Here is a 12,441-nt window from a genome sequence, read left to right as displayed (position 1 = left end):
ACTTAATACATTTTAGAGAGCAGTTTAATTAAATAAACAAGGCTTATATGTACTAAGTTACATGAGATACCTTGTGATGTATAAAGCATTGCATTGTGGCTGTTAAAATTCTGCTTAAAATTGTACCTGACTAAAAATAAAAACAAATACAAATGCTTGTTCTCAATACTTTCATATGAGGCTACACTATAAAGTCACTGCATAGAGAAATGGTTAATATGTATTATTCAGTCAAAGGTAATGCAGATGAAAATGTTACAGAAAGAGCCATCAAGTATCTTTGTATCTTAGAAGGATTGTATAATTAGTAGCAAGTGGAGAAACCTATTGTAGAATATTATAGTGAGTTGGATCTCTTTTGGTGACCTGGGCAATCCCGTTCCTGATATATTACCCTAAACACACCCTTATTTTTTGAAAAATAAAATATTTAATATTAGGGCCATAATAGTAAAAAAAATACTATTTCATCTGAGTTGCACACCTGAGTCCTGTGACTAGTGATGCTGATTGGCACAGCAGTAGGTTCCGCGAATCCTGAGCGGCACTTCTACTGCGAGTTTAACCCTTAAAGTTAACTAATTAGAGCATGTAATTTTTTTAATATTTATTCTTGACAAAGGTTACTTTTTTTCATGGTACATTGAAATATAGCAGGTCTGTTTTTATCTTCTATTTTTAGGCTTTAAATAAAAATATAAAGATAAAAAAGGTATCTTACTAGACCAATTCTCTGTCCATTTCAGCTATGCATGAAGCCTCAAAGAAGCTTGGTGAATGTTTGCAAGAGGTGTATGAACCGGAATGGCCTGGGAGAGATGAGACAAACAAGATAGCCGAGGTGAGTGGTTTATGATAAGGGTAACTTTATGTTTCTTCTGAAGATATACACAAATGTAATTGTTACTTTTGCTGTATAAATCGCTAACATTGGGCCAGATTACAAGTGGAGCAGTAGTTTGCGCTTGTTCAAGCATTAAAACCACGAAAAGTAATTTTTTTGTGCTAGGAGATTTACACTCGTATTACAAGTTGAAAGTAAAAGGTTTGTGCTCTTGCGTTCACAAAGTCGTGGTAACAAATAGACTTTGAGAAATTGAAAACGCAAAATTTAATTCCCCCATTGATTTTAATGGAGCCAAAAAAGTTGAAAAAAACTGGTTATTTAAAAGCGCAACATAAGATAATATTGCAGAATTTAATGTTCTGCACATAGCAGAATCTGTTCTATTTATTCTTATAGATATATTAAAATATATATCTGATGGATTTTTGCACAAATATATATTTATACCTTTATATGTATACATGATTATATATAGGTATAGAGATATACACATATATATATAGTGTATGTGTGTGTGTGTATATATATATATATATATACAGGGAGTGCAGAATTATTAGGCAAGTTGTATTTTTGAGGATTCATTTTATTATTGAACAACAACCATGTTCTCAATGAACCCAAAAAACTCATTAATATCAAAGCTGAATAGTTTTGGAAGTAGTTTTTAGTTTGTTTTTAGTTATAGCTTTTTTAGGGGGATATATGTGTGTGCAGGTGACTATTACTGTGCATAATTATTAGGCAACTTAACAAAAAACAAATATATACCTATTTCAATTATTTATTTTTACCAGTGAAACCAATATAACATCTCAACATTCACAAATATACATTTCTGACATTCAAAAACAAAACAAAAACAAATCAGTGACCAATATAGCCACCTTTCTTTGCAAGGACACTCAAAAGCCTGCCATCCATGGATTCTGTCAGTGTTTTGATCTGTTCACCATTAACATTGCGTGCAGCAGCAACCACAGCCTCCCAGACACTGTTCAGAGAGGTGTACTGTTTTCCCTCCTTGTAAATCTCACATTTGATGATGGACCACAGGTTCTCAATGGGGTTCAGATCAGGTGAACAAGGAGGCCATGTCATTAGATTTTCTTCTTTTATACCCTTTCTTGCCAGCCACGCTGTGGAGTACTTGGACGCTTGTGATGGAGCATTGTCCTGCATGAAAATCATGTTTTTCTTGAAGGATGCAGACTTCTTCCTGTACCACTGCTTGAAGAAGGTGTCTTCCAGAAACTGGCAGTAGGACTGGGACTTGAGCTTGACTCCATCCTCAACCCAAAAAGGCCCCACAAGCTCATCTTTGATGATACCAGCCCAAACCAGTACTCCACCTCCACCTTGCTGGCGTCTGAGTTGGACTGGAGCTCTCTGCCCTTTACCAATCCAGCCACGGTCCCATCCATCTGGCCCATCAAGACTCACTCTCATTTCATCAGTCCATAAAACCTTAGAAAAATCAGTCTTGAGATATTTCTTGGCCCAGTCTTGACGTTTCAGCTTGTGTGTCTTGTTCAGTGGTGGTCGTCTTTCAGCCTTTCTTACCTTGGCCATGTCTCTGAGTATTGCACACCTTGTGCTTTTGGGCACTCCAGTGATGTTGCAACTCTGAAATATGGCCAAACTGGTGGCAAGTGGCATCTTGGCAGCTGCACGCTTGACTTTTCTCAGTTCATGGGCAGTTATTTTGCGCCTTGGTTTTTCCACACGCTTCTTGCGACCCTGTTGACTATTTTGAATGAAACGCTTGATTGTTCGATGATCACGCTTCAGAAGCTTTGCAATTTTAAGAGTGCTTCATCCCTATATTTAGACATGTTTGTTCAAGCATAACCATTTACCAGAGCTCTGAAGTTGCAGTAATCATTCTAGCGTAAATCGTAATTGCGCTCATGCGTTCACCTTTACTTTCAATTTATAATACAAGCGGAATTTAACGGCTGTGAAAACCTGTATCACTCACGCACAAATGATAGTGCGCCACTCGTAATCTAACTCATTGTTGGGTTTTGGCAAAATAAATGGAATGAAAATGACAAATATATGTTTGTGTATAGAAGACCGAATGCCTTAAAACAACATAGACTTTTAATTAATTTATCAGCTTTTATTATGCAATAAATTACACTTAAAAAGCCATCTGAGCTAGTGCAAAACTAGTCATCAACTTGCATTAATATGTCTGTGACTTACTATATGAGATGTTATGCAAATGGAGTACAATATAGACACATCCAAACAATGTTCCATGTTATCTGTCATTCATAACTAGGTTTTGAATACTATTTTTTTTTTTTTTTTTTTAAATATCATTTTTTTATTAGGGAGAGCAAAAACAGAACGCACAGAGGACACATAGATTCAATGTACAGTTTACAATTAGTAGGTAAGATTACAGTATATAACAATAGCAGGAGTAAACATAATCATGAGGAGTGCTATTCTCTGATACATATTGACATTTCCGTCAGCCATTGATCTACGAGTGAGTATAAAAGTTACCTCTGTACGTGTCTGCCATCCCCAGGCATTTTAAAGTATTTTTTTTATAAACCAAAACGTTCCTAAATACACTAACTTAATAGCTAAAAAAAGAAAAAATAAACTAAACTACTACTAAACCACTTAAGGCCCTACTGTGGGGCCGGTCGAGGTCGAGGCCTGGCAGAGGGAGAAAAAAAAAAAAAAAAAAAGAGGGGGGGGGTGGGGGGAAGGGGGAAAGAGGAGGCAGGTGGTGTAAAGGGGTAAGCGCGGTGCTTTGGAGGATGAGATGCGGGTGTGTGTGGAGCGCAATGCAGGGCCTAAAGCTAAGCCACTAACCATGCCCCTGAAGCAGGTGAGCCCAGTCACCTCTTAAAGTACTTTCCATAAAAATCACAGAGTCTTTAAATGGCTTGAGAATGAGCCTCTGTATTTCCAGTTCAAAGGTGAGGATTAATCTGCGCCACTTACGTAAGAATAGGCCCAATCTGTTCTGTACATCTATCCTGACGTCCATTTGCTCAATGAATAATTGGGATTGTAAAAGGTTCTTAAAGCCTTTAAATGAGGGGCCAATGTTGTTAATCCAGTGTTTCAATATGTGTTTCCTAGCCACGAGCATGATTAAGCTCAGTACTGAGTCATGTTGTTTGTGTCGGTCATCCCAGCATAGGAATATGATAGTTTCGGGGCGTATCTCAAGCTGTATCTGGAGTTTTTGTTTCAGCCAAAATTGGATTTTACCCCAATATTGCCTGATCGGAGGGCAATCCCATACATAGTGGAGTAGATTAGGGTTATCTAGTGAGCATTTAGAGCATTTATTTGTGTGGGTGGGAATCCACTTGGCCATAACTCTGGGTGTGAAGTATGCCCTATGTAAGAAGCGTACTTGGGATTCTCTAAGCGTGGCTGATAGGGTTGCTTTCCTGGTTTTTTCCATACTATTCTTAATTTCCACCCATGTAGTCTCTCCCAGTCCCTCTCTAATCCAGCCTGTCTGTATAGATGGTTGTAACTTTGGGAGGTGGTGTTGCAATAGGATTTGATATATTTCTGAGAGAGAAAACCTGCCCATGGCATATAGTGATTGAGTGAGGCGGAAAGGGGATCCCTCCCAAAAATCTGTTGTGTCTCTGACCAGTGTTCCAGCATAGTGACGTATCTGGAGGAATGCATAAAAGTGAGTTCTTGGCAAGCCATAGTCCCTCTGTAGGGCCCCAAATGTCGTGAAAGTTTTTGTTAGCGGATCAAAGAGAGGCTTGAGAGATTTTATCCCCTTCGCCTCCCAAATCCTGAAAGGCAGGGTATCAGATCCTGTCGGAAAATCTGGGTTACTCCTGATAGGAAGATAAGGCGAAGCGTGGCAGGTTTTGCCTAGATATTTGTGGGCAAGAAGCCAGGCCTTCAGGGGGTCGCTGAATAGAGCGTTGAGACCCAGGTTCTTCAAGGCCTTCATGTTTGCAAGATGCGGAAGGTAGGCCAGGGAAATATCCCCCAGCACTGCCTGCTCCAGATCTGGACGACAGAAGTGATGGGTGCCTACCTGCCAATCCACTACCAGACGAATCAGAGCGGCCCAGTTGTAGAGCCGGAAATCAGGGAGTGCTAAGCCTCCATTAAGGAATGTCATATTAAGTTTTTCCCTCGAGATCCGTGATTTTTTCCCTTGCCAGATGAACTCTCGTGTTGCAGAGTTTAGAAGCTTGAGATCAGCTTTGCTCAAGAGTAGGGGAAGCATTAGAAGTGGGTATAAAACCCGGGGGAGCACCACCATTTTAAGCAGGGCAATTCTTCCCGTCAACGACAATGGTAGGGATCTCCAACTGTTCATTTGGGCTTGTAGTTTAGCACATATGGGGGTTAGGTTGTCAGCATATAGCCTATTGGGGTTGGCTGAAATCTTAATACCGAGGTAGGTAATATTATGTTTGGCTATTGTAAAGGGGTAGTTCACCCCAGAGGTGGATTTCCTATTTAGCCAAAGGATCTCCGACTTTTGTACATTTATTCTATAACCCGAGAATAGGCCAAAATTCTTAAGATCATTCATGATATTAGGCAGGTGTCTCTGAGGGTCCTGCACAAAGAGGAGCATATCATCGGCATATAGTGCCAAATGCTGTGGAGATCCTGCTATATCCACACCCGGGAAGGTCTGCCGCAGTTTAACGGCCAGGGGTTCTAACGCTATATTAAAGAGTAGGGGCGACAGGGGGCACCCCTGTCTTGTGCCCCTGTGCAGTTGGAAATCAGGCGAGAAGACATTGTTAACAATCACATTAGCCGTGGGCGAGTGGTAGAGATTTTTGATGAGAGTGAGAAAGGGACCAGAGAAGTTGGCTTGGGACATAGTGTGAAGAAGGTGGTCCCATTCCACCCGATCAAAGGCCTTCTCTGCGTCAAGCGACAGCAGGAAGGCCTCCGAGTCAACTGTCTCCGCCTGTTTCCTCGAGCCAGACCAGAAGAGTTGAGCTATCTGTAGGACCCTGCGTACGTTAACTACTGAAGAGCGCGCATGCATGAAGCCAGTCTGATCTTCATGGATGATAGTGGGTAGTATGAACTTAAGTCTCTCGGCGAACAATTTAGTAAGGATCTTATAGTCCGCGTTTAGCAGGGATATCGGTCTATAAGATTCGGGTAACAGGCAGTCCTTCCCTTCTTTATGAATCAAAGTGATGGAGGCCGATACAAATTCTGGGGAGGGTGCCGACTCCTCTCTAAGGTAGATAGAGAATAGATCCACAAGAGAGGGAGTGACCTGTGACTTAAGTAATCGATAAAATTCGATAGGCAATCCATCCGGACCTGGCGCCTTGCCCAGAGACATGGCCATGATGGTTCTCTCAACCTCATCCCTCGCTATCGGAGCATTCAGTTTATTTAATTGCTCCTCTGAGATTTTTGGGAGTTCAACAGATTCCCAGAATCTGTCTCTCACTTCGTTTCCCGAGGGGAGCTCACTTGCGTAAAGGGTAGAGTAATAGGAGGCAAAAGCCTCCGCTATTTGATTGGAGTCTTTGAGCACTCTGCCACCCGCTCTTAAAGCAGCAATGTGTCTGGAGGAGTTATTGAGCTTCACTAGGGTAGCCAAAAGCTTCCCGGATTTATCCCCATAGCGATAGTATTTACCGCGAGTCCGGAGGAGCGCTTGCGAGGCCTGGTGCGCCAGAAGCGCATCGTATTCTGTTTTGGTACCAACATATTTATGGTAGGAATCGTTGGAGGGGGTAGAACAATATTCGCGGTAGGCCTCTGCAAGGTTGTTCCTCAAGTTAACAACCTTTTCTAGACATTGTTTCTTTCTCCGGGCTAGGTAAGCGATAATATCACCCGAGAGCACCGCTTTGGCCGTAGTCCAGAAAAGTTCTGGAGTATGTATGTGTTGGATATTATTTGCCTTGTAATCATCCCAACAATGCGTTAGGTAGGCTTGGAATTCCTGGGATGTTACAAGATATCTCGGGAAGCGTAGAGTGCGTCTGTTGCCAACCCTGGGAGTTATATCCAGAAAAAGAGCTATGGGGGCGTGGTCAGAGACAATAATCTCGCCTATTTTAGTATCGATGACTCGGGTGATTAGAGAGTTTGAGATCATGAAGAGATCAATGCGTGACATAGAGGGTGTGGCCCGGGATACGCAAGTGTAGTCCCTACCATCCGGATTAAGCTGTCGCCAAATGTCTGAGATATCAAGGGAGGTGGATAAGCCCCCAAACACATCTCTCTCAAATTTATCTGATACCCTAGGCAGGCTTCTCTCTGTGCATCTGTTGGGATCTTTAAGCCTATCACAGTGAGGGTTTGGGGCCAAATTGAAATCCCCTCCTAGAATGATATGAGTCCCTAGAAAGGGAATGAGTGTCGTCAGTATGGAGTCCCAGAATTTCCTATCTTTTTGATTAGGGGCATAGATGTTACATAGTGTGTAGATGTTGTCTGAGGTGCGAATCTTTGCGACAATGAATCTACCTTCAGGGTCTTTAAGTGTTTCCAGGACTTCATAGTTCAATTGTTTACCAAAGAGTATGGCCACTCCTCTGCTAGCTGACTTGCATGAGGCATACTCTACTCTACCCACCCAGTCAGTCTGTAGTTTACTGTGTTCCAAGTCCGAGAGGTGTGTCTCTTGTAGAAACACAATCTCCGCTCTTTTTTTCCTGAGGTGTGTTAGGATCGATTTTCTCTTGATGGGGGAATGAATTCCCCCTACGTTCCAAGAGTACAGATTAAATGTTTACTACTATCAATGATCCTGAGGTGGAGACTACATGGATGGCAAGGAGGTGTACAGTGCATACAGCATAGTAAGTGCAAAAGAGAGACATCAGAGAAAGGGTAAGAGCATAATCATGAAGGAGGGAAGGGGGGGAACGGAAGAGAGGGGAGAGGAGAGGAGGGAAAAAAAAAAAAAAAAAAAAAGGGGGAGAGGAAGTTCACACCTCATACTTTGGTGACCTCCCATGGTGCGTGGCAAGACTCCCGGTTCAGCCTCACAGCACACCAATCCCTCGCCAGACCTCGCCAAGTGGAATTTCTCCCTTAGTGTACCATGACTGCTACACTGTAAAAAAGAGTATATGTTTGTCATTGAAAACCATTCTAACCCACAACTCAAAACATAACCACTAAAAGGTGGCGTGTTGCAACAAGGACATTTACCTTTAGATTTATGCATAAATAACAGAAGTACAAACACGGCAACTCTAACAAGGGACTCAAAGTGGTCCTCATAGAACAGTTTTACCCTTGGATTCCATGGCAGAGATTTAGTTTTAACATAATTGAAAGTAGGTAATATATTGAGACAAAAACAGTGTTCTTTATACTGGAATCTGAATGGAGGTGATTTCCAAGAGGTAAGTATAACAAAAAGTTCAAAACATTTCATGCAGAACTGTGTGAGGGGGAAGCACCCTAGTCGACCCTCTCTATTCTTCAACTGGGGCCTACATTGCGTCTCACCCTCCCGCATCTCACTAGGGGGACTAGGACCAGGGACCCCAGCCCGCTCAAGATTTTTCCCCAGGGAGAGGCTCAGTAGTAATACGGTCAACTGGATCAGTGTCAATACCATTCCAGCCATAGTGTTAAATTGTAGATGTAGTAATTAGGTATAAGGGTTTAAATACAGTAAATATGAATCTATCAGAGCCATTCAGCCCTCACCTTCTCTCATCTGTCTCACTGGGCTACGCGTGGGGCTGCGTACAGGGGGTTCATAGTTATCAAGGAACTCCTGGGCGGCTGTTGGGGAATCAAAGAATCTAAGGCCCCTGGGGGTGACCAGTTTGAGTCTGGCAGGGTATAAAAGATACGCTTGTCTGCCCTCCCTATGCAGTCGAGAGCAGAGAGGCGCGAATTCTCTGCGGCGTCTCATGAGATCCGCAGAGTAATCCTGAAACAACAGCAATCTCGCATTCTCAAACACCAGCTCATGCAATTTCCTGTAAGCTCTCAGGATGGCTGTTTTGGTCTGAAAATGTAAGAACTTTATCATTATGGGACGGGGTTGTGCCGGGTCCTGACCCCCCCTTTCCAGGCCCACTCTGTGTGCCCTCTCCACTCCTCCAATTAAGTCTTTAGGAGAAAGTTTTAACAGAGACGGCAGAGTGTTTTCTACGAAATGAATTAGATCGGTTTGTTTGATGGATTCGGGGAGGCCAAGGAGACGCATGTTATTGCGCCTCGATCTATTTTCTAGATCATCTATTTTTGATTGGAGGGTTGCGGTTTGTCTCTCTAGCTGCTCTATCTTATGAGTGGTGGTGACATTAGAGTCCTCCAGGTCTGAAATTCTACCCTCTGCCTCCCCCATCCTGGTGGAAAACTGTTTAACCTCACCCGCTAGGGTGTCTACTCCCCTTTGAAGGTTGTCAATTTTAGGCATGAAAAGCATGGTAATTTGTTTGACAATGGGGTGTGTATCTAATAATTCGCCTTCTAGTGGAAAATCAGAACTGTGGCCTTGTGTAGTAGGGTCATTTGTAGCCCTGTGACGGCGGTCATTAGCTTTATTGCGACTCGCCATTGGTGTGTTAGTTAGGTATTTCTCCATAAACCAATGAAAGATATGAGATAGATGGGTAGTGATAGAAGGGCAATATCTGGGAGCAGTGTTAAACTTGGATAAGATTCAGTTGTGAACCTCGCCAGCAGGGGCACTAAATCACAATCAGGCAGTCAAATCTCGCAAGAAACAGCACCCCTGAGCATGTCTGGACTGAATGAAATATAGTATGTATGGTTAAGTGCCAGTGTGAACAATGTCAAAATCTAAGATTTAAGTTTCAAAAACCCACACAGTGTATACAGACAAACATTCACAAGGTCAGAATAAACATAACAGAATACTTTGGTTGCTGGGGAGAGAAAAGGGTTATGAACAGAAATTATTAGCAGTACAAAATTTCAGGTTCTATACAGCAAGCTCCACAGAGAAACAAATGTGGTGGCCTGCAGCAAGGTGTCCACACATTCAGTATCCTAAGGATAGGAGACCAAGAGTCCTTGTATGTGCAGCTCAATAAAACAGGTGACTGTATGGTTAAAATTTGAGTTTCAAAAACCCACACAGTGTATGCAGACAAATATACACAAGGTCTGAATAAGCACAACAGTATACTCTGGTTGCTAGGGAGAAAAAAAAGGATTATGAACAGAAATTAGTAGCAGTGCAAGATTTCAGGTTCTGTACAGCAGGCTCCACAGAGAAACAAATGTGGTGGTGTTGCAGCAAGGTGGCCACACATTCAGTATCCTAGGAATAGGAGACCAGGAATCCCTGTGTGTGCAGTTCAATAAAACAAATGGCAGTAAGCTCCACAGCCAAGAATCTGGGATCGCCGGATCAGTTCTGCCTCAAAGCTGCTGAAGGGTGACAGGAGGCTATGCAGTTTAAAGGAGGCCTAGCATGTTAGGTAGGCTCTATTAGTTTAGTTTAATAAGAGGCTCTGTAGGAGTTAGGATCAGGTCTAGCGGTATTTGCAGTGTCCCGGAGGAGCGTGGGCTGCTAACCCTGCTAATGTAAACCCGAGGCCTCCCAGTGATTAGTGTCCCCAGAGGGAAGAAAAGGGAGAGCTGGTCATTTGTGGATGGGCCCTGGGTGGAGCGGGTGTGTCCAGCACTGAGTAGGGGGCCTTCAGATAGGGCAAAGTAAATAGGCTTACCCCCGGTGGGTCCTGTGGCTCCTGTTTGGCGTCTGCTGCAAGATGGGGCCCCTCGAGAAGGAGTCGCGCCGTTTCGCGCCAAAAGAGAAGTTCCGTGGCGGAGGCGATCTGCGGTGTGAGTCCCTTTCACCAGACCCTATTGAGCAGTCTGGGGGGTGATGTGAGGTAGCCCGGTGTTAGTGTCGGCAACTGCCGCGATCCCTGGTTGCTGCAAAGTGAGCGGTTTCTCCCCAATTCAGGGTGGGGGTATGCCACGTGGGGCCAAGATGGCTGCTCGGCAGAGAGGAGATGGTCTCACCCGGTCCGGGGAGGGTGTCAGCCCAGATGATTGTAGGCCGGGTTCTAGTGGTACTCCGGGGGTCAGGTATTACCCCTTAGCTGTGGTCCGTGTCCCGGTGTTTAGCAGCCCAAGCGGCAGGTCACAGTGGTGGAGCGATGTTAGCTCTCCTGAAAAAGACAGAGGGGGTCCCAGACCTAGCGATCCCTCCGCTCCGGGCAGCTGTATCTGCCAAGGATTTTTCAGTGGGCACCCGGTCAGCAGCAGGGCAGGCAAGAAGTAGTTTCAGGGTGAAAACAAGTGTTCCAGGTCACTTTTTAAAAGTTTTCATGTGGATTCCGAGCGGAGCTCAATTCACCTGCTGCCGACCGCGGCGCCCGCCCACCGGAAGCCTCTGAATACTATTTTTTGAGCAAATACCCTAGTTTTCGACATATATGATGCATCTGCTTATAATACACACCAAGAGTTACCAGGGAATGATTGAGAAAACCATATCCCTTCTCCTTTTCATTTATCCCATGGTTATCATATTTACAGGGTTAATCTCGCCCCTAACACAACATTATACATATAAGATCACATTCAGACACAAGCTAAATGTCAAATTAGAAATTAGTGCAGAAACCAGGCATGTATACTGGAGAATTTTACTGGCTCACGGTGTGAATTGACTAATACAATAAATTACAAATGAGTCAGGATAATGTTATAGTATCTGTGACTGGCTTCTGTACTAATTTCTAATCTGACTCTTAGCTTGTGTTCCTCACCCACAGCTTTGTACACATTGCAGTTGCTCCTGATAACATTGGCATAAAACTCAGATCCCAATAGGTTGGCAGCATAACTACAACATATGGGGTTCGGCTGGCAGCAACAAAAGATGGCAGACCTAGAAATTGAAGCAGGAATAGGATATATGGATAAATGTTACTTTTGGCAATGGCAATTAAAAGAAAAAAAATAAATTAGAAAAAAGCAATATAGCAAATTAAAGCAAACCAAGGGAAAGTGCTGAGAAATTCAGAAGATGAGAGGGCAAATGGAATGGAATATGAGATTTTCCAGCCCGTGGGATGCATTGCTTCCTACTTAATTTTGCCCCCTCCACCCCTCTCCTGCTGTTTAATTTTGTTTTTTAAAATGTTAACTGATCATATTTGAGATTGGAAGCCTTTAAAAAAAATGAATATCCTGTTTTCAATTAAAATGTTAATAATTAACAAATCACTAGTTTAAGATATTTTCCAAAATAAAATTTGATTATCACAATCTAAATATTTGGATGTAATAAAAAAATAAATTAAACATGAGCACAAAATGACAGGAAATGGTTCATTACACTATATTCTATTGAATTTTTTTGGTGACCAACGGGCTGTAATTAAATCCTTAAAGGCTGTCACCAACAATAATGAATCAATCTTTGCATGATGATCTCCTTTCCTATTTTCCTGCTAATTTTTCCTTCGTTTTCTGGTTTGCAAAACACCTGTCAAATCTGTTATAATAAAGGTTTTCATGTATTTACCCCAATGCATATGCAACTATTTATTTCAAAACAATGCTCTTCAATTGGATGGTAAGAAGGTTATTGATAATGAAGCCAAAACAATTTGTTTCTCATAACCTATTGGCTAGCA

The 12,441-nt window shown here is 42.7% G+C and overlaps 1 protein-coding gene across 7 annotated transcripts in view; it reads left to right on the top strand.

Moving 5' to 3' along the window:
* Nucleotides 1-12,441, top strand: part of BIN1 (bridging integrator 1) — a 189,838-nt gene that overhangs the window by 84,162 nt on the left and 93,235 nt on the right. For all 7 annotated transcript variants that reach the window (XM_053698094.1, XM_053698098.1, XM_053698092.1 and 4 more), the window contains exon 4: nucleotides 747-841. In XM_053698094.1, the coding sequence (XP_053554069.1) occupies nucleotides 747-841 (95 nt within the window). The remainder of the gene's footprint in view (nucleotides 1-746; nucleotides 842-12,441) is intronic.

Source organism: Bombina bombina, chromosome 1, assembly GCF_027579735.1.
Source record: "Bombina bombina isolate aBomBom1 chromosome 1, aBomBom1.pri, whole genome shotgun sequence".
Classification (NCBI taxonomy): Eukaryota; Metazoa; Chordata; class Amphibia; order Anura; family Bombinatoridae; genus Bombina; species Bombina bombina.
The sequence above is the reverse complement of the archived record's forward strand: the minus strand, read 5'-3'. Positions and strand labels throughout refer to the sequence as shown.